Source organism: Parambassis ranga, chromosome 13 (genome assembly GCF_900634625.1).
Source record: "Parambassis ranga chromosome 13, fParRan2.1, whole genome shotgun sequence".
Classification (NCBI taxonomy): domain Eukaryota; kingdom Metazoa; phylum Chordata; class Actinopteri; family Ambassidae; genus Parambassis; species Parambassis ranga.
Window position 1 is genome coordinate 12025879 of NC_041033.1, and position 23484 is coordinate 12049362.

Sequence of the window (23484 nt, forward strand, 5' to 3'; positions counted from 1 at the left end):
TTTTAAAATTATAGAAAGAAGTAAAAAAAAACTTCTCATCTGTTTGAAGGCCCAGGAAGAAAAATGTCATCTGAAAGAAGAGTCCTAAAGAGGCAGCTTAATAATTGCTGGTGTTCAGAATAACTGTTCTGCAGTAGTCTGTGCACGTCACATTTCCTGTTTTTTTGTTCCAGCATTAAAACCACAAAATATGTTTTTCTTTATAAGGAATAAAACAACAGCATTTACATTCAAGAAATAGTTCAGTTATATCAAATTTCTGTCAAAGCCTCCACACCTCCGGTAGTACAAATATATAATTTATACTTTACATGAGATGACTGGATATAACATGATTCCCTGCAAATCTCATTTGTGTGTGTGTGTGTGTGAGTGTGTGCACTCGTGCGCAGCATCACTATCTGGGTGTAGGAGAGGACGAGGAGTCCGTTCTGCTCGGTCCGTCACAGTCGTGTCTGCCTGTCTGTGCTGTTGTCTGACGTGTGTTGCAATTGGTCAGAATTAGAAATCACAAACTCTTCTTTCCTGAGCACCTCCAGTTCAGTTCCTCCATTAGTCAGGGCTCCATGGATGGCACTCCTCTCCTCCTTCTTCAGCTGTCGACTGAGCAGTACGAAGCCCGGGATGCAGATAATAAAGGAGATGGTCCGCAGGCTCAGTGTCAGACCCAGGTATGCTATCCTGAGAAGTACATGGTGGGAGCTAATTACACATACAGCAATCACCATTCAGCTAGGTGAACTACTGCATTTATGACAGCTGGTAGGAATGAATCCTGGGTAAAAAAAACGCCATACCTTCATAACAAGTATTTAAAGTGTAATTATATAATATTAAACTGCCATGTGCAACTACATCACATCACGTCAGTACCTGTAGGCAGTGGTGTTGTAGAATCTGCAGGCTCCTATGCCTCCACACCTCTTCTGACCCCATTTTAAACATGTTGTGTCAATGATGGCTCCGAAGTAGATGGGTGCAGGGATCCCCGCTGTAAGAAACAAAATATACAACGATGTTGTTAAAAGAAATCAGGATAAACATCTGACTCAATCATGCTTTAGATTGTCTTACCAAGAGTACGTGTTGCCAAAGCATGAAAACCTAAGGCCAGTGATTTCAGCTGAGGTTTGATGCACCTGTGAGGAGGTAGATTTTAAATGATTTGTGGGAAAAAAAAGAGAAGTGACTTGACATTAAAAGAGATGGCACAACATCAGAGTGAACACAGCACATAAATTCTTTCCTGTGGGGTCATTGCATTCCAACAGGATCAGCTGAGGTGGCTTTAGGAAATCTTGCATGTGTGTGTTTGAGCTTGTCACATGATGAGTAGGTATAATTCTCTATAGAAGTAGAGATGTTAGTGGAAGAAGAGTCATAAATATGGCACACTTGTATAAGAGGTCACTCGATTTGTATGGGAAATGTTGCCAGCAGAGGGTGCTGTTGAGCAGGAGATTCTATGACAAGTTCACAATCATGATTCAGGTCCAGGCCACATACTACAGACTAATATCTGTATTTTTCTTGTTTGTTGTAAAATGCATTATGAAGTCAGAGTGAAGGCCAGCCAAAAGGAGCACTTAAGAGCCTCATATTTTACTCATATTTTACATCAATATTTTTAAGTTAATTTATTTTTTAGGGAGAAAAAAATGAATCAAGCTTATGTGTTTCATAACTGACTTACCAGTCCTCATTTAGTTTTGAATAGGAGCTCTTCAATATAATACCTGCAGCAAGGCACACTTAAATATCGGATTTTCTTTAACTCCACAAAGTGTTGTTTGTTCAGAGAAATTCTTGTTCCTTACTTTGACCTGATCAATTACTGTCAGTAAGTGCATTCTGCCTGGTCAACTAGGCAACAGTAACTCTTCAAACCGTTTTCAGTGATTCTCAAGTGATCAGACTTGAGTATTTTTGACAAAGCCACTGATTGTGAATGTACACACACACACACACACATGCATCCATTGCCAATAGGTCAGCTATAAATAGCCCTCATCATTGTCTCTAAAGACTTTGATTCTTGAGAAAGCAAACATAAAAATAGACACTTCCCATGATCCTTTGAAATAAGGTCAGGCAGACATGAGGTCTGTGAAATACAAACAACCCAGTGTAAAATCATATCAAATAAAGACTTTTTGTGCTCTAACAGAATTAGACTAAGAAATTAAACCAATACAATGTCACTCACGGAACAACGTCTGCAAACACTGCTACAAATAAGAATCACGTTAAGATGACTCATAATCAGCAGTCGGAACACACCACACTCGCATGTGTGCTAATGAATGGGTTCTTTCCTAGCAGTCTTTTGCACATGGTATCCCCTGTAATTATATGTATAAATACAGAAAAGATTCTCTGCAAAGTATTTAGACCTTCCTGCTTTTAGTCACAACAATCATGGTTTTGCTTAAACCAGATTGATGCTGCACCACAAACAAACATGGCCGCTCTGTTCTTGGTCCAAAGTCATGAGGTTTGTTCAAAATGAGCCATGCCTGTGCAGAATTGATCACAGGAGAGTTCAGGCATCATCTCAGTCAGAACAGATTAAACACACATATCATGATCAGCTTGACCATACAGGATTATAATGAACAGACAGCATATTATTCAGCTTGAGTCAGCTCTAGGGTGTAAGTGTTCCTGTGACTCTCTGTGCAGACAAACATAACACTCACATTGGAAAAGTGACTTTTGAGGAACAAAGAAAAAGAAAGAACATTGGTAATATTATTACTTAAATTTTCACTCTAACCTGATGAGAAGCATGTAGCCAGGGGTCCCTCCAAGAGAGATGATGAAGGAAGTGATGACAGAGAGCGCCAGGAAGTACGGGAACATCCTGTCGCAGTCGTCCTTGTCAGGGCACTGACCTGTACTGGCCGTAAAGTTACCAGCCACACCTACACAGCTACAGTTAGAGAAGACCTGGAGAGACACGCACAGTCACACACACGCACACGGACACAGATAGATGGACGAAGACACATTTATAGACGCAGTAATTCTAACCACACAGGAACTAAAGACATCAGGTTTTATCTCTCAAGGTTGTGGTGGATACAGTTTACTGGTATAGTGTGGGGTCCTTTGTCCACTTACTGTGTTTTTCCCTGAGCCAGCAGATGCGGTGCAGCCAGCGAGACATGGAGAAACATATGTGACACCGTTCTCTCCACAGACCGGGTCCCAGTCATTCGCTGAACAAAAACAACCTGAGTTGCAACCATTGAACACGGAGTGTTTGTCGTAAGATATACTGTCCAAGCTGGAAGAAAGAGAAAGAAAATGTCCATTGTGAGCAAAACCATAAGAAGTCAGTGTCTTAATCGGATCTTTACTTTCTAAATGTTCATTAGCTCCTCTGCTGACCAGACAGTATTAGAACACTAGGAGGGAGCCAGAGCTGTAACAGTGCATGCTGCTAGAGCTCCAACAATGAGCTCACAGTCACAATGAAGGTTTATGAAGCAGATTAGAGGTGCCAGTGCTATGCCAGCAAGTACGTTCACAGTGTCACACTGTCATTTAATACATGGATATTAGAACAGATACAGATATAACATCATGCATCATCTCAGAGTAATCATATTACATGTCAGCAATTAACATGTTCTTTTAAAGCAGCTGTTGCCAGGGTACTGCTCACTTGCTTATGAGGAAAAAAAACAGTGTTAATGAGGATTAGGAAATGTAATATTTATTTGCCACATGCAGAGCTAGAATCTAATTGTGTGTGCCAGCTTCACATTCACTCCAGGCTAATTAGCACATTACACCCTCCAGGCCCTTCATTTTCATGCAGGCAGTAACACTCCATCTTTGTCTGCTGTTATACGTCAGCTCTGAGACTAAGGTGCACTGGGCACACCCAGAACAATGTTTCTTTTTGCTTTTGATCTCATGTCCCACATGCCAGGACCCACGATTTTTTTTTTTCAAAGTCAACAGAACAGCTTTTTATAGACTCTAGTTTTTAATCCAAGTGCTGTGTAGAGAGAAGGTGTGGCTGTCAGTTAAGAAGAACACACGGAGGTGAAGTTAGACTGTCACCAAACTTAATAATAATAAAAATAATATGAATATTATTAACTCACCTGTCATATGAAAGCGACACCCCAGCTACCTTGGCATTCTCGCAGCTCATGGCAAAAAAGAACAGTGACAGGATGTAGCCAATCAGAGATGTGCCAAAGGCAAACCTGGCTGCTCCCATGATGTTCAGCTTCAGCCTTTTCATTAGCAGGCCTCCAGAGAACATCCCCAGGGCCACAGCAGGGATGTTGATCACACCTGAGATGAAGGGAAACAAATAATCGATAACGACTTAAATTATGCAACACCGACTCTGCTGCTGACACGCTAGTTAACTAGCGAGGTACTTTCAGAAGAGAAAATACGACGACACGAGCTCAAAGCTGCCTTGATCAAAAATGGAGCCCTGCCTTTTTTTTTGTCTTATACCTTCATTTAACATCAGTGTGAAGACATGGGCTTTTTATCTATACCCATGTCATTAGCTCTGGTCACTAATACAGTATTCCCTTTCATATGCAGCCGGCCTGATCAGTGCTGCCATCTCCTTTGATGAGACCACATACATAACCTAGATATTTTCATTTTATGCTGTGAACTTCATTAGATATTTTATTTCATGTGTAAAACAGTTCTCATATTCACAGAGCTCCGGTCTGTGCATCTGTGGCAGTTAGCTGGTTGAAATAGAATATAGCTAACCCAGCTGTGCTCTCTGCTTTGCTCAACTAATGCTGAACAGACATAAAGCTCATATGTGTAAACCTCGTACAGTAATTGTGTGTACATACGCTAAGCTGGAATTATGTTGCACTTCTCTTATTCTCTTATACAATATGAACCTATAGCAGAAAAGTCTTCTCTGGCTGTGCTTCCTCCTCATGATTTCTTGGGCTGTAATACACAAATAATTTATACAGAAGGATACAGTATTCATGAAACATGTGCCATACCCATTAGAAAGTTGGCCTTCGAGGCGGACTGCCTGAAGTGCTGCTCGATGTACTTGGGCTTGTAAGTGACCATGCCAATGAGAGAGTTGAGCTGGATGATTGTCACACACAGGTAGATCAGATAGACAGGGTGCGCCAGCAGACTACGCAAGGTCGGAATGAAGTCTGTGGGGGGGAGGCAGAAGCACAGTCTGAAAACACTGAGTGTAATACAAAAGAATTAATGAAGATTTTCTGTTACACATAAAACCTTTCATTTTAAAGGGGTGCAGCCCACTTACCTTTGGCCATCTCTATAAAACCAGTGTGCTCATCTGCCGGATACTTGTGCTTCAGGAGGGGAGAACCTTTGATAAAACTCGTCTGCTCTGGAGTGCACTTCTCTGGGACCTGTGGCCCAGATCTGGGTATAGAGCGAGGCAAAAACCAGAATGGGATGGCAGAGAGCAGAGTGATGACGCCAGCGATGAGGTAGCCCAGCCACCAAGCCCCCACCCAGCGGGCGTCTGCTGGCGTAATGCTGATGGTTTCTGTGTTCAGGGTACAGAGGGTTAAAGGTAAATAATGGCTTCTTAAAATGTTATTGAATTATGATTCAACTTCGCTGTATGATCTAGTTTGACGGTGAGATGTGTGTGCTGTTGAAATGTTTCCCCAGTCTCATCCTTGTTATAGCAAAGAGGTGCATAGTACGTGGTTCTGCTCAGTTCTGGTTCATTGGCATTGAAAACAGACTTGTAGCCATTTCCCTCAGTAAGTGCTTTGTTATCATTCCTGGGTTCCTTTTTTCTTCATCCCTCTCTCTGCACTCTGTTTGATTGGCGCCTGTCAGATAGCTCTGTCCTCCATGTTCCTCAGCTGGCCTCATTCATTAGCTAATTGACGCTAATCCTGAACACCTGTCCTAAGTCTTGAATTCCGCGCGCACATACTGTGATCCCCTTGTTGCTGTGTCTCATAACATCATGCTTCAGTTTTATCAATGAAAAGCACAGCAGACATTTTCATCACACACACAGACACACACTACAATTAAATAGCAACAAGTGTCTATGGACAGTTTGCCTACTGTTTACCTAATGGTCTGACACACACTTGTGTTTAACTCACCCATTTTTACAAATCCAATGTCCACATAGATTTTGGCACAAAGAGATCCTAACAGGTATCCAAACACAGGGCCGACCACCGATATGGTCTGCACGCAGCCTAGGATGCAACATCAGAGAAGTACACAAACTGGTCAAGACTTGAGATGCAAAATACTGTACAACACCTACACTGTATCACAAGTGCTTACATGTGTTAGTTAAATGTTTACAACCTACCTTTAAGCCCTAATCTGTCTAGAAAAATCCTTCAATAAGAATGTTGTTTTCCAGTAATGACCATAATCTGGTACTGAGATTTATTGCCTCCTCATATTAAACTAGTGCACATGGCAAAGTTTTCTGCAAGCACAGCATTATTACGAGCTTACTTAGTAGTAAGAAGTCTGTAACGTGAGCAGTCAGTCTTACTGTTACCACAGACAATATTTCTGCCTTACAAAAACTATTTTTTTCTGTTGCATTGTGATTGATTACCATCAGCATTCACACTTTTAGCCGTTGTTCTCTTCATAATAACAATAAGAGATGAGGGATACTGTCCAAGGTACAATATGTTAGAATTCTGTTGTTTTGCAGTATTTAGTATTGTGACCTTTGTAGTAGAATTAGGGTGACAATAATGTTGCAGTGATACTAGCACCGAAGGCTTTGGATTCATCAACAATGAGAGCTGCTGGCTGATGGACCTGGCTCTGTGCCACATGATGATTGGCAGCCAAATGGCTGAGGAAACCAAAACAGACCAAATGGTATCTGTACTCAGTGTTATGGCTACATCGGTGTGATTGTAACACAGAAATAGATTTACTACGGTATGCAGACCACACACGGTATAGCACTTGTTGCTATGGCAGCAGTTGACATTTTTAAATGCAGTACATTTCCCAGGTCTATAAAAACACTATGATTATGTGTGCTAAGCATTAAGGGATGTAACTTTCTTGATGTTACCCTGTCTAGAAATATCAATGTAAAGATATACAGAATGCAGCTGACGCACACAGTGATGGTTGTCTTACCAACATATAGTGCAGCATTCTCCTCAGCAGCATAATCATCTATATAGGAGATCCCCAGAGGCTGGACAGGTGTCTCACCGATGCCCCGTAAGACATTTCCCAGCAGCACGTAGATCCACATCGACAGGTTGGACTCGCCTTCACAACCTGGATTAAAGGATGAGTGTAATCTGACTTCAGGCAGTGTGGGTGAGAGGACTCAGGAGCAGGCACAGATTCACTTAAACAAAGTTCAGGTTTAATGCAGGGTTCAATACATAGAAGGTACAGATGGTTAGACAGAGGCAGAGTTAAAAAGCAGAAGCAGGAGTAAACACTTAAACAGGCTAAGAGAAAATCCAGGAAACAAACAGGGTCATAAACCAGAGATTAAAACTACAAATACTGCTGGAACACTCTGTAACACACAAGAGGATCTGGCAGGGACAGACACACATTAATACAGGAGGGAAGGGAAGACAAAGAGACGCAAATGGAACACATTAGGGCAGGCAGGTAATCAGCAGGAGGAGGGAGCACAGACAGGAGGAGGAGGGGAGGACAAGACACCTGAAGCGAGAGGGAGGTCAGAACTACAAAATAAAGCAGGAAACAGACAACCTCTCAAAGTAAAAACCAAACCGCCTGCAGGGAGCCTGACAGACGTGTTTATACTAGTGTTGTGGGTGTGTAAACACTCACCTGCAGCTGGCACTTGAGGCAGTTTACCATCTTGTGACGGGTCTGCTGGTGAGCCCACCGTACACGGAGAAGGGTTCTGGGTTGAGTTCGCCATCCACCGCACTGATGTTTCAAATTCATAGCTGCGTATGAAATAAGGACATTTGAAACTTTGAAGGACAGAGATAAAATCCTCATTTCATGCAGATATGAGCTGCAAACCATGGAAACCATGCTGGAAAGGAGCTGTAGCAGTGCGCTGGAGTGGGAAAGACTTACCAACAAAAAAAAACCCTCAGCAAGTGCTATGCAAGGACACGCTGCTTTTACTCCATATTTGAAATTAGCGTAACTGTCACATCAATCAAAGGGGCTCCATGTGTCCTATAGGAAGTATTTTTCCATACAACAAGACAGCTACTTTGTACTCACCGTCCAATGATGAAGTGAGGCAGAGCAATGATGAAGGTGCCAATGGACATCAGTACACAGCCCACTGCAATGATCTTTGGCCTGTGGAGCTTGGCCCCAAAGTAACTGACGAAAGCTATCACCAACAAATTACCTGAGCGGGGAGAAGCGGATAAATCATTAGTTTAGAATCTGACCATACGAAGTGGATGAAGGAGGACGCAGTAAATACTCGGACTGAGGGGGAATATCACATTTGTTTTAAACAGCTTTCTTGTGACAGTGCTTAGCTCATCTGTGGCCAAGTATTTGTTTACAGTTCAGTCATTAGATTAGGCTTGGATTTCACTGCTGTGTGAATGAAGACCGGGTGTTTTTACTTTGCTCTTGATAGCCACACTTTATACACAACACTTGTTAAAATGTGATTTCTATATAAGAAAGCAGGTAAATATTTATTGTATACATATAATAGCATGCCAGAACAGATTGGAAAATAAGACGAAGCATGAAACTCTACCTTCATAAATCATAAAAGCTCTGTAACCTTTAGAGAATTGGACAAAAAATGCCCACAATTAAACAACACTAGGTCTCCTGTCACCTTTGTGGTGTGTGTGATCAGTGACATGGGAAACTCCATTTTGAATGAGGTGGAAAAGTGGCCTAGAAAGATAAGCTTGTGCCATGCAATCTGACCTTTTCTGTATAATACAGGTTCATTTGAAGGGGTGACGTCAAACGCAATCCTTCAGCTATGTGTATGAGTGAGTGAGAGAGAGAGAGAGCTCGGAGAAATGTCACGCTAATTCATACATAGTAACTTTGCGTTTGTAACCTTTATATGCAGCTATAAGAAAAGTGAGGAAAGAAAGTGCTCATCTTTTAGTTTTACATGGAAACTAAAACTCTTCCGGGGCTGTTTTTGATCATTTTGTACACTTTTCTTTTTTTTTTTTATTTTTTTTTTTTATCATTTTGTACACTTAATGTGCTTAAACTCTTGGATTTTCATACACAGTAAACTGCACATTAAGATGATTTATGCAGCATATCTACATATTTATATATTTATCAGTCACCTGAGCTCACCTGGTTCCTGGCATCACTCTCCTTTCTTGTCAGTATTCTTTATTTCTCCCCTCCTGCTCTCCTTTTTTTGTTTTCTTACACTCTTTCCTGAGCCCTTCTCTCTTCACACTGCCCTGCTCTGCCTCTGTTACCCTGGCAACAGTCCTATAGAAAAAGCTTGTTGCCTAGGTCACACAAGAGACGCAGCTTTAGCAAGAGATGGAGAGATGAGGTTTGAGAGAATTGGGTGTTCAGCTGCGACTGAGCCAGGGGTGTCATAATCACCTTTTCCACTGAGAGATAGGCTAAAAGTGTCAGCACAAACATACAGACTCAACCTCCAATGTTATGTAGGGGGGAAAAGTCATTTCTGTACTGTGGCACCTTGGCTACCAGCGACCTGTCTCAAAAGCAGGAGTAGATTTGACTGATAGATGATGATTCAGGTTTCAGAACATATGTATGACTTTAAATCAGAAGCTTTGGTTGAACAGATGAGACATAACTGTCCTTGTCCTTGGTGTGTCTTATGCTACAGACTAGATGATTTTCACAATTGGAATGGATTTTTACTTTTTTATTTTGGATGTTACTGATGTTTCATCCAATTTTAAGTTAGATTTAGAGTGTCATTTTAACTTTGTTATATATGAGTGAACTTTTACACATGCACAGAGTGATAAATTAAAGTTAGCTGATTAGAGGATCCCACAATATGTCATCGATGTGATTATGTGTCCCTAAGATAAGAAACATTCCCAATGAGAGCTAGATAAGCACTAAAAGAAAAGGACGAATATGATATTTTATAAATGTGGCACACTTACACAACAAATTATTTTAGCATTGCTTGAAGAGTCTCTCTGCCCGTAGCTGACGTGATGTATCAGATAAAGCTTGTAAATGCTAGCTGATTGCTATATATACATCATGTATTTTGTCTGGGTAAAAAAGATTAAACTCATAATACAGTATGAAGTTGTGGTGTACCAAAATCTTTCCGCAGCTTAAAGACAGCTCGGAGTGCGTATATGATGTCCTTGTTCAACACTATGACTCACCACACACAAACACACCCCTCTATCCTCTTCTTGGAAGCCTGATGAATCCTTTATCTGCAGCTTGAATATCTCTATGACCCATTCATATTTTCCTCCCCAAAGAAAGAAAGAAAGAAAGAAGGGAGAGGAGCCCATAACAGGCTACAAACAGAACAACAAAACACTGGCAGCGATTGGCAGGACTGCTCACCTATCTCGAAGCTTCCGTCAATGACACCTATGAGGTAACTGGGGATGTCAAAGCGCCTCTCCAGCTGGGTTATTGTGCTCTTCATGTAGCTCCCTGACAGAGCTTTTGCAAAATAGGCAAAGGACAAAGCAACCACAAACATCTGAGAACAGAAGAGATGGGAGAAGAAACAAAGGGGAGGATTTTACATGGGCACAGGAACAGTACAAAAGCATTGTTCATTCAGGACTGAACAACAACTGAGAGACCTGAGGGAAGAACTGCAAAGCAGATAGCAGGAACTGTCAAAAACCATAAGAGGATAACATTTGAGTGCTGATGGCTAGATAAAAAAACAGGACTTATCACTCTTATCACACACAGAATAGCACAGGCCGACATGTAGGTTTCTCATAATCCAATAAGTAAAACCTAATGTGCGTGATAAAGAGCTGTGGCAGGTCACACAGGAGCATAGGGATGTAGAGAGTGTTTTTAATGTGAACAAATATATAATATTCAAAACACTAGCTTGGCTGGTATTGAAGATTTGTATATGTACAATCAACATTATTAAGCTGAGTTTCTGGTGAGGAGAAAGTTTTATTATGTAAACAATTCTCTGTCAATAATTGATGTCTCCTCTGTGAACACACACCAAACATCATCATTCAAAGCAGTGAGATGATGAGCAAATATGGACTGTCCGTCATTCCCAGACCATCCACAGCGCCTCTGCTTCCATTTGATTTAAAGGAATCATGATGTCGCCCTGAGGTGCTGATCTTGTAACGATATGATATAACAAGCTAGATTAGGAATGCTTATTTCATGATTTTTGTTATTTTGTTATTGTTGTTTATTTATCAATACAACACAATCTTTCAAGTTTTATAGCACAATGTCACCAACATCTCGAACCATTTTAGTAATACTCTCAAAATATTAACAATTGTTGTAACACAGACAGACAGGAGTTGTCATTAACACACCTGGCAAAGGTCAGGACATTCAAATCCCAATTATTCAATCATGTGTCTCTAACAGACATCAACCAAAGACAAATGATGTCTACATGTAAATGCATCTTACAGAATTAAATAGTACATAAAAGTAACTTGTATATGAAAAAATAGCAATAGTTCTCATATTCAAATTTATTCAATACTTTCACTGTAATTATCGGCTTTGGATTTGCACAGCACTTCCTCTTGATTGCTTTTAGCAAAGTTAAAGACATCAGAATAATACAACCTTTGTGTTATCTATAGACTACAAGTGTGTGAGTTTGTGTGTGTGTCTGTGTGTAATAAATAGGTAATGGTGTGCAGCCCTGGTCACAGTTCTTGTACCTCCCCTCCCTCCCTCCCTCCCCGGTCAGTGTGCTGACGTGGGAACAGCAGCACACATGAGAGTCACATTACACAAAGTGATCAGAGAGACATACCATCAGAATAGACGGAACAACGGCCGTGATTATTCTAAACCTACAGCAATCCATACCATACGACGAAATCAGTCACAAATAATCAGCACAGAGGATGCAGTTTGACCTTTTGGCTATTAGCCTAGTGGTAGCTGAAATGGAAGCAGCTGACTATACTGTTTGTTCTGGTAAAAACCTACTAACAAAGTTAATAACATAAGAGGAACAACATATGGAGGGCAATCGGGAGTCGGAGATACTAGATATACTGAGCCCCCATTTACATCATATGGTGGGAAAGGGCCCATTAATGCAGACAGACCTCTACTGAGATCAGGCTGCCCACCAGTGCTGGCCGCGGGGCATTAACAACAGTAGTTCATCACATGTGCCGTTCCTGCAAACAAGCATACACATTTGTTTTCCCGCAAAGCAAGGAAAGGGCAAAAACCTTGTTTATCAGCATAAACCCTCAGCAGGGAGTTTTCCTGGCTTAAGCTTTTCACCGACAAAGTGTCAGACACAAGTTAATTACTTCTGCTGGAGTTAGGTTGGTCATTCGGTTACAGCTAAACAGGACGCTGTTTGTACAAAATGCGGGAGTAATGGGAGACGTGTGTTTGAAACAGTAATTCTATTTTTGCACCTCTGCGTTTTGTAGAAAGCGCAAAGAGCTCTCAGAGTTTACTCATCCATTTTAATGTGCAACCCCAGGATCACACTACTTTTAAAGGAAGTAAGAATGAAAAGCTGACTCAGATAGATGACATCGCTCAGAGATAAGAGTAGATACGAAAGGAAGACAGATAAAACAAATCTAATTTGTTCCGACTATGGTTGAGTTCCTAAAGTGCACAGTGTAAAATTTCTCACAAAGATAAGATTGTCCCCGTACAATATGTCCTGGGTAGAGTCACATGTCAACAGTGAACACGGTATGTAATGTGTTGAAGCTCCTGATGCATCTCTTACCATTTGAGACTAAACAACCTCCATAAATGTGCGGTATTACAGATAATGGTGACAATTAAGGCTGCATGCATAGTTACACAAGGACGTCACTTTAAAGGCAGTCATCAATAGGATGGTGTAGGATGTTTTTCATCTGCACTGCAGGTCTTCAATCACTGCATTTACATGCATTATTGTGGTTATGACGTAAATGGAACGTGAGAATATTTTAAACATTGCCCAGGTTTCTATTCATATGTTGAGGTGTTTACATGCAGCAGTATCCTGGTTTTTATTGACGTACTCCAGGTAGCAGAGTCAGGATTCTCAAATCGAAATAGAAATGTATCCAGGTTACTGAAACCACAATAGAGCAAATTCTTCCAATGCAAAAGCCAAACAACAGAATAAGAAAAGTCATCTTTACAACTTAAGGAGAGTAGTATGTTGGTACTGGATTGGTTTCCTTTTTGAATAACGCTCTGCTTGTTTTTGGGATTTTCCAACAATGCCTCATTATTCTGTACTTTGAATTGGTATTTTACCAGGTGCCAAATAAACAGTGGCTCTAAGTGTGATTAAAATCACTAGAAAGACATTCACATTAAGCCTTTGTGAAAATTGAAGCAAATCCTCCTCGTGACCTGCGACCTGCTTTTGTTCTTAGCTCATTTGATGTCACCCCCCTCCTTAATAAGCTTAGACCAACACAGGCGTCTGACACACACATGAATGCACACACATTGTTTTCAAATGTTCATGAGACTGATGTAGTAGAAGATGATTAATTATACATAATAGGTAGCATTGCTAGAAAGTGCTCAGGGAGTGCTAAGACAGTGTTTGAAGCAATCATGAATGAGACGTGAAGACACACCGAGACATTGTGGCACCAAGGTTCTGGTCTTACTGCTGGATTTAACAAAAAGCAGAGAACAACAGTGAGCTCCGGATTACAGTGGAAACGGGCTGTGCCATGTCCCACCCAGAACCAAACAATTCTGAGAAGAAGTAAGTCCGTCCTGCCACTGCAGTCTGTATTATGATAAGCTGCTTAAACACCATTGTCTCACATCACTTTCATGTGAGAAAAAGAAACAAGAGTGTCTGATCTCATTTAGGGCTTTACTAACTTTCATGTTGTTGGCAGAAGAAGGTTTCGGGCCAGGAGTTTTTTTTTCTTAAGATTGCTTTGGACTGGAGAAAGAAAAGAGTGAGGTGCTCTGTTTTCACAATATGAGATTCACATCATGTTTCTTTACTTTTCCAATAATATAGTTTCTCTACGGCATAAACAAAAAAAACTTTGCAAAAGTAATTAACCTGAGTGTGCTTCAGTGCAAAGCCCCTTTTTTCTAAATGACTTTCACTCTTCAACAATCTGATCTGTTGTTTCTCATCTTTTCCCTCGATTTTCTTTTTCTCCAGCCTGTTGAGGTAGGCTGGCTGTCCTGAGCCTGGTTTCTGTTGAAGATCTTCTTTTTCTCCTCACTTAGCAAGTGTTCGCTGCAGTAGATATCTGAAGCCTCCGATCAGCCTCTAAATTATCAAAAGATAGGGCTATTTAAATAATAAGGGTGTGCAACATCAGTGGTTTAGTGGAGCCAAAATTGCCTTTACTATTATTGGGCAGCTGTGCTGTTTCTTGAAAGATATTGCTGCACAAGAGCATGAATAATACGGACCCCAAATGCCAGTCTATGTCAAGTAAAAAAGGGGCTGTAACACTCAACACAACACAATAGGTTGTAGCTAAGTGTGTTGCATTCCAGTCAAAACACAAAATCTCAGCTGTTTGCAGCGATACAGTGGTTCTGTTCTGGCAGTGCCAAAGTCCACCTAACATTGTAATATGGTCCTGTAGGTTGTATTTGTTATAAGGGGTTAACCGGAGGCCAGTTAACGTCTGTTGTGTTGTAAGAACTGACACCTAAAGGATGAGAGTCTCTGTCTTGAAGGAGGGATGCCATGGTCATGTGAGGATAATTGTTTTTGACTGGTGAGAATGCCACAGCAGCATATGGAGGAGATGACACATGATTTGTCATGTCTGACATTCTATTATCCTTCATTATTTAACAGACAGGGCACAGGTTAAAATGTGCAGTCCTCCTCTTTCATACACGCATACAGCCTCCTCAACCTGTTGGACTGTTGGTGTAATTAGGTTATTTAGTTAGAACTTGTATCCACACACAAATGCATGGAAGCACACATACTGAAACAGCATGTGACTTCCCAAAGCACACACATACACACACACTCGTACACTGCATCAAATAGGTGGAGAGCCTTATCAAAGACATTTTAGTGTGTGTGTACCCTCAGACTGCAGCGGGAAGAGGAGCGGGGTTCTCCGGCCGTGCCATCACTGCGTCCGTTCTCCTGCACGCATTCTTGCTCAGATCTCTCCTCCATCCTCCAGAAATGTCTCTGTGGCTCTTTAGCAGAAGTCAGAAGTTGGCACTGAGGCATGCAACCCTGCAAATGGATAATTCAAGCATGTGACCCACTTCTCATCTTCAGCACAAAAACAGTAACATGTCTGCAGCGGTTGGCAGAGGGGAGACTGACACAGAAACACTGCTCTGCTTTTCTTTTTTTTTCTACACACCTAAACACTTAAATCGCTACTGAAAAGCTGACATTGCATTCATGACTTATGCATGTGTTTCCAAACAAAAGGCTTTTATATCCAGTAAACTATTTCAGGAACAATATCAAAAAAACTACAAGCTAAACATTCCTTATTGTATTGTTCAGGCAACAACGGACATCATGTGACCAAATACCTACACTGAAATATAAACCCACGGCTGTGAAGTGTGGTAAAACTATCTAAAGCCTAAGAGCCTTGCTGCACCGAGACTATATATAAACCACTTGAGAGGAAATTTGTTGTTCTCTAATATTGATGAGTTAAGTTGCTTTTGTGGCCTGTGCTGTTTTTTTTTTTTTTGGTTCGTGGTGAAAATGCGCTTTCCCATAAAATCCCAATTAAGGATAAATATTATGTGTCAGAACACCAACTGCTCTGCTGCTCTGATAATTACTCTCACATGCACTCTGCTGTCAGTCATCTTCCCATCGATTGGCTGCTCCATGTGAGAAGAGAAGGAGGTGTTTGTCTTTACCTGTTGAGACTTACAGGGACTGGCTTCTATTCCTCATTTATTGCTAATAAATGTAGAATAATTTAAGATTTAACCCATGAGACTCCTGACTCAGGTACACTAACATGTTGCTACTTAAATGAGCTAGTATGGAATTAACCTGCTGGGCTTGTTTTTCATATACATATACAGATGAAAGGGTAAATAATTAGATCTTGTTTATACTATGGATGCTTTTTTATTCCTGTGAGGCTTTTGCATCTACGTAATTTAAGATTTACCAAGATGACCCACTTCAGGTCTGCCACTAAATCCAAACACACACTTGCAGCTGGACATTCCTGAACCTGTGCAGGATCCATGTGTAAGTTCCCACTGATGTTGAGCTATACAGACATTGGTGCTAACAGAATAGGTCAACCAAGAAAAAAAACACATCACTTACAGGCTGTGTTTTCTCCCTCCTGATTCCCTGTACTGCAGTTTGCATCATTTATTTCAATGGCTGATGCAAAATCTACACTTTGTGGAAGCAGCTGCTTCTTTAGAAAAGATGACTTTACTCATAAGAAAACTGGTATAAAATCCCTGCGCTACAACAGAGACGGACTTTCAGCTAAATTAAATTGATTATTTAGATTTGGTGGATCAGTTTACACTCATAAATGCAGAATAGGTTGTTTGCAAATGTTTCTCTATACTATTATATTTTAATTCACGAGGCATACTGTAAACAGCACGCCAACAAAGTTCGAAACACCGAGCCCAAAACAAAAGAGAAGGGATTTTTCCTTTTGTTTAATTTCTTCCTTCGTGACCTATTTCTCTCTGAGTCCTCTCTTTCTGACTCCTCGCATTGGTCTTAGTTATTTCACATATCACCCTCTCCTCCCCCTCAGTCCATCTCAGCAGTCATGTGAAGCAGTGAATGTAATTGCTTCAGGGGATGGTGTTGATGATTGCTATGCAGAAAAGAACCCTAACACAAAACCATGGCCGTTTCAGTCACTGAGACGGCTGCTGGTGCTGTACATGTAACATCTTTTACATTTCTTACTGAATGATTTTTCTGTCTGCAGGACCAGAACAGACCATAGGAGCAGGCTAATTGCAACAGGTTTGACCTACTTTTGAAGAATTAGACCAACAGCAGCTTTAAGTAGAACGATGCAAAGCAGCAGGTTCAAAAACATACACACAGTATTTTAGGGAATTGTTTCCTCCACCAGAATAGCAGATATGCAAGGCGATCATTTCAACTAAAATTCTTAAGAGTGCTTGATATAAAGACACTGTTTTCACTTTCAAACTGTTCATTTTCTCTTCACATAAAGAACGTAGAGTTTCTTGGTTGTTTGGTTGTGATGAGGATTAATGGAGCATGTCAAGCCCACTGTTCTCACACTTACTATACTATGATCTAGTAATAATATATCTAATAAAATTAAGTGACACCCTGATATTGTGTGGGATCTGAAACAACCAATGCGTTTTCTAAAAAAACAGAAAGACTTACGCTGCTGTCCCTTTCTTACTAATGAAAATGCATTAAATTACATGTTAATTATTTGCTTCATATCTCCTTACAGCTGCACAGATTTCTGCTCTGTATGAGTGTTAATCACTCCGTGCTGAACCCTCAGCTTGCTACTGAAAGACAGCTTCTTTGAAAGATTGCAAGCTACATGTTTGGGAAGTCAGTGTTCAATTTGCTGTTAGAGTTACAGTTCAAAATAGGACCATAATAAAAGAGCAGCTCCTCATGCTGTTCTTCAGTCAACTTTTACAATAGCAGAGACATCAGGCTCACAATTAACCAGCACATTTGGTCAACAGTCACCTACCTCAGAAACACATCCTGGTGATGACCAGAATGAATTACCTTTCCACCAGAATTTCACCTGTTGCTTATACAACCATCAAAAACATCACTTTTGTTTTCTCTCACAAGTAGGGTTAGGCAAAGTATCTGCATCTCCCATTCTCAGCTACTATGATAATAACACCCCCACCCCCAACATTACATATGACAAGGGCTACTTAATACAACAGGTGGGTGCTGACGCTGAAGATGATGTGCTCAGAGAAGCAAAACCACCACATTTAAACGTGTCAGTGAAAATAATGGAATCACTGAAGACATCCACTTTTCCGCAGGCTTAGTGCCCAAAGGTCAACATGCTAACTCAAAGCAGTACATTCAAGTGATGAGATGAATTGAAAACAAAAAAGCCTTTTGTCCAGAATAGAAACAATGCCTCTCTAACCACCAAGCAAAGAATGACAAACACATTGACATCCAGCAAACCAGGAGGCTGGATTCTAATGGTGGCTGCATTTGGATTTACAGCTGGGATTAAGGAATAAAGACTTGTTAATAAAGACAAAGTTTAGGCCTGTGGGTGTCAAACTTACTGAGCAACCTCCAGTGTCAGCTCTGACATTTTTGTTGCAGTTTAAACCTTTCAATCACTTGTCAACTATGGTGATGGCTCACAACACAAATGGGATGTGGATACTTAGTGTCTCCATCAACTAATTAGGCCCAAGAATAAAGAAATGATGCCTAGAAAATATTGTAATGATTAAAAATGGAGGCAAAGACATGAGAGGACAAAAGTTGGGAGGTTTTTAAAAAGGCAGTGGACCAGATTGAAAGTGAGGATGCTGCTGCTTGGCTCCTCAGTCCGGATGCCCTGCAGGGAGGCTACAGGTGCGTTATGGGGGAAACGCTGCACATAAAACAGTAATGAAGGTCTGTCTCCTCCTAAGCTTTTATCAGAGCCTGTGTTTTCACTAAAAAAATAAAATAGCGAAATATGAAATGTTTTTAAGATTATTTAAATATAAGCATATAGTTGAGAAAGGGAGATCTCATGATGTCTTGTCACATGAATGGAAACAAGTGCGGCAAGGTCAGATTGTGGCGACGCAATACCGCAGTGACACCAGAAAACAGGAGAGGAAAAAATGCCTGTTGCCATGATTCATAACCCAGGCGCTCTTAACGCCCTGGACCCAATGTCTGAGCATCCTGCAAAGAGTAGAAGATGTGCCTGTAAACATGTGGTGGAGGAAATCACTCACCTCAGTGTCCTATGGAACAGTCAGCCCGCGTCGAGTCGCACAGATTATACCAGCAGTCGGAAGCACAGTTTGTGTGTAGCCTTCCCTTCAGCCAGCCCCGATCAAACTTCTCATGTGGATGGGAAACGCGAAGAAGCGGCGACTCTTATCGTTAATGCTCTGAGACCGACATGTGCCGTCAGAGTTCATTTCCAGCCGACTGCACGGTGGCTTTCAAGGCAGACTAGTCCAAATTAAGAGGGGATTTTAGTCTCGTGACACATGTCTTCGCTGCGCGCGTGTGTGTGAGTGTGTGTGTGTGCCGCTGTTTGGGGTTTGGGGATGTGGTGCGTCAGATGCGCTCCAAAAGTGACCCCCACAGCCACCCTCTCTCAAACTGACCGTGCAGACAGATAGGCTCCGATAGAATAAACCTCCACAATAAAGCTGTCTAAACCCTCCTGCAGGTCGCTCTGTTTCCCCTCTATCTTTATCTCTCTCCCTCCTCTCTCACTCTCTCTCCCTCTCTTGTCTGCCTCCTCCTCTACCTCCTTCTCCTCTCGGAGCCTTACTGGAATCACGTAATATTCACGCTGTCATGCGTTTGTTAACAAGATGTTATGAGCTCTTATTTGCCAGCATCAAACTAAGTATTATTGAAAAGTTAAATACTTTACTGTTTCCTGCACCGCGTGTCTTTAGACTCATGACTTATTACCATAGCAACCAAGCCTAGAGATAGTACCAGATACCTAGACTTGAGTAAAAGTACAGACACTTCACCAAAATGACTTTAGAGTAGAATTCTAAACTGCTCTGGCAGTGATACTGGAGTGGATTGTAATGGAGGTACTGCTCCAATGTGTCACTGGTTGGAGGTTTGTCACATGACAGTGTGTTGGCCAGAACACAACTTAAGGCCAGGATATAAAAAAGAGGATAAAGATGGATTATTGGTCTCTTTGCCTATGTAGATGGGAGGGAGTGGTGCAGAACAACCCAACAGTCATTAGTTTAATAATAATCATCCTTACAGTCAAACTGCCACCAGGCTCTGTGTATTCAAAATAGGTAATTCTCCCTTTTGCACAACAAATGTGTTGGAGGCTTGGTTGGTGTTCAAAACCCAAACCCAGACTTTAATTTCACAAGCACTTATTCACACAGCCACAGGGCTCACTCTGTAGCTAAGTATTTGTATGGAAGTCGTGTTTCTGTCCGTCCTTGTAGTCAATTCACATTATGTCATGTGGGCACATGTTTACACTCGACAACAGTGTAAATCTCAGCCTCCTTCCGAGGTGAATCAGTGCAGAAGGACAGCAGTTGACTGGTAGCATGTTTCCACCATGTTCTTGTAGCACCTGTCCCACTGCACTGTATCTGATTGCATTGGCACTCACAAGTGTCAGATACAGACACACACTCATGTCCTTGAATTTTTTGAATGTCTCATTCAGTCGTCCTCTCAGCCTGCTTATGTAACTTATTCAAGCAGTTTAATTTCATAGCTGCACTACAGTTAAAATTATTGTAAATGAACGGGTAGCTGAGTATGTTGTGTAGCTTCTGGATTGTTCTACCTTCATTGAGATATGGCTCTTTATCATGTACTCACTGACCTGTGCCCAGGCAAAGCTGCAGACCCGGATGGACTCAGAGCCTCAGATTGCTCAAGAAATGCCTGGTTCCTGTGCTCAAGAACAGATGCGCAAGCACACACAGTGACTACAGACCTCACCTTGACTTCACGTGTTATGAAGTTTCTGGAGAGGCTGGTTGTGAAACACCTCTGTGCAGCTGTGGAACCATCAGCCCCATATTAGAGTGGAGGACACCTTTCTGCTGCACAGAGCCCAGAACTACCAGGAGAAGGCAGACAACCCTGTGAGAGCTGCATTGTTTCTTTCCTTCTGGACATAGAGGTGAATGCTCCATTCGTCACCTGGATTGCTAACTACCTCACAGGTGGGCCACAATATGTGAGGCTCTCAGACACTACAGTGAGAAACCCAGGGAATGATACTGTCTCTGTTTGTGTCACACTCCATACACCAGACTTCCGACACTGCTTATGCTCCTGCAACCTGCAGAAGTTCTCAGATGAATCTAGTCCACACCACACTCTTATACTCAAAACTAAGAATGTGGTGTGGTGAATAACCCCTCTCCTTCTATGTAAACAAATGAAAGGAATAAACAATGAACACTTACTCCATTAATAATATATAAGATACTATAGTTTGTCGTGACCTTCCCTGGTCACCCCGGATTGTCAGATTCCGTCTCCTGTATTCAGAACATTGAGTGAAAGAAAATACCCTGGGTTTTGTAGTTTCACCTTTTGCAAAAGGGAGAACACCTAGTGAACACAGGCCTTTCAGTCTGCTTCACTCCCGTCCATAAGTGTTCTGCCCTTCCCCTGGACACAGGCTTGTTTTATTGAAAGTTGAGGTACATTTGCATAATAGATAAACAGTTCTTCAAGACCCTCGTTGGTATTCCCATATTGGGACATGTTGCCCCTTTATCTCCAATTATCATAATTGGTCTAACATATTTATGACTATGAAACCCTTTGTCCCTTCTATGTTGGATGATTTATCTTAGTCCATGCCTCCTAGTGCTTCGGCCTTCACCGCATCAAAGAGTTCCTCCCTAACTCCCTGTAAGAGTTATAGATGTGTTTTTCTCAAAGTGTAAGCATATATAATCGAGTACATGTCAGTGCGTAAATTACCTTATATACTTCACAATTTATACTCAGCTGCTCTCTAGACTAAGAACAATAGTTCTTTCCTAATTGCTTGTTTGTGTGTGTGCTGCTGCTGCTGATGCACTTCTGAGGTGTTTGCATTGTGATTATTGTTTCTGACGTGTAGAGCAAAAGTAGCATATACAATGGTGCTGTTTAAACTTCAACACACTTTTGCATCCTTCGATTGAAGATTATTAACCTACATGAGGGAAGACACTCACATAAAGCGGCTGTGGACAAGATATAGAATTATTGGGCATCAAGCATTATACACTTCTAGAGTGTAAAATGAGTTCATGTACATTAAGTCACTCATAAAGGAAATAACTCTCATTTTCTACCAATATAAGAGCTCAGTTTGATTACAGCAGTCTGAGTGTCCAAGTAGCACCCAGACATGATCTGCTGCTCGTACTGGTCACGAGTCTGAGTAGGAATGGAATTTAAAATGAAAAAATAATTGAGCTTAAGAGTGCTGTGCTAATTAAGTCATTGTTTTTTTTTTTTTAATGATCGAGGCAGGCAGGTTAATGCATAGTCCATCTCCAGGCCGTTTCATGACAGATGATTTAATATACAACTAAAAGTAATGAAAATTGCTTTTCACACCTGTATTTTGTTGGTTGGCACAGAATGCATGGTGCACAGGTGGGAAATACCAGTATTTGGCAACACTTTATATCACATTTATTTTCTTTTAGTTGACAGGAAATTATATTAGCTTGCTCAAAACTTCATCAGATCCATGCATTCATAGCTTCTCACTACCTAACATAATATAATAACCTGTTGGATAAACTAATCTCTGCTTGTCAGAGGGACCAGGCTTCTATCCCCCTTGTGTTGCCTCATGCCTGTGAGTGAAAAAGTGGAAGCTAGGCTCAACTGAAAACAAACCCCCCAGCTGGCCAGTCATCCCACTAATCCTCTGGTTTAGAGAGTGCTTCATCTTTGTTTTCACAGTGATATGAATGACATTGAATAGCCTTGTCTTGTTTTTGTTGTTGTTGTTGTTTTTGCCAGCAGAAATGCTGCTCTGTGTAGTAAGGCTGGTATTATTGGCTGTTGTGTTTCCATCAAGCCTGACCTAGTTACTGAGTAGTGGCTTGACTCTGCAGGTTGTGGTTCTTCTACGTTTGACAGTACACAATATGCTAATTTTACACAAAACTCTTCCTCATTTCACTCGAGTCAATAAACACAAACACGGCACATCACAATAGACGTACAGCTTCAGAGTAATTTAACCCTTTCCACTCCAAACCTATTTTTAAGGCATCAGCTTGAAAATGGCATGCCCAAAATGAATAGAATAGATAGAGTATATCTCAGCAACCACAAGGTGTATTTGGATACGTTTGGTGTCATAATAAAGGGAACACCTAGGAGATTTGCTCAGATGTGTAAGTATTAGTTTGTATGTCTCTGGCTCTTTGTAAATTGAGATGGCACACATGCAAAAATGAACATTTTTTTTCTTGTCTGTTGAAAAAAGATAAATGAACAAGACAAACACAAAGTGCAGCATTTATAAATCTTATTATTCAACAATATTCACATTACAACATCAACACTGCTCTGCTAGTGACAGGTTCTAATAATCCCAATATATTGTATAGTTATTTTGTAATACATTATCGAGAGGCACTTCCAGTAAG

At 41.1% G+C, this 23484-nt stretch overlaps 1 protein-coding gene across 1 annotated transcript; it reads right to left on the minus strand.

The window, feature by feature from the left end:
* Positions 1–342: 342 nt before the first annotated feature.
* Positions 343–19489, minus strand: LOC114444700 (solute carrier organic anion transporter family member 1C1-like). Its single transcript, XM_028419442.1, has 15 exons — positions 19090–19489; positions 15212–15370; positions 10534–10675; positions 8233–8365; positions 7822–7943; positions 7141–7287; positions 6120–6218; positions 5291–5539; positions 5010–5174; positions 4119–4314; positions 3124–3289; positions 2777–2949; positions 1075–1139; positions 874–991; positions 343–681 (listed from the first exon to the last, which is right to left on the minus strand). Exons 2-15 carry the CDS (start codon positions 15362–15364, stop codon positions 444–446), a joined length of 2166 nt encoding a protein of 721 aa, XP_028275243.1. The 5' UTR covers positions 15365–15370; positions 19090–19489; the 3' UTR covers positions 343–443.
* Between the last annotated feature and the right edge of the window lie 3995 nt (positions 19490–23484).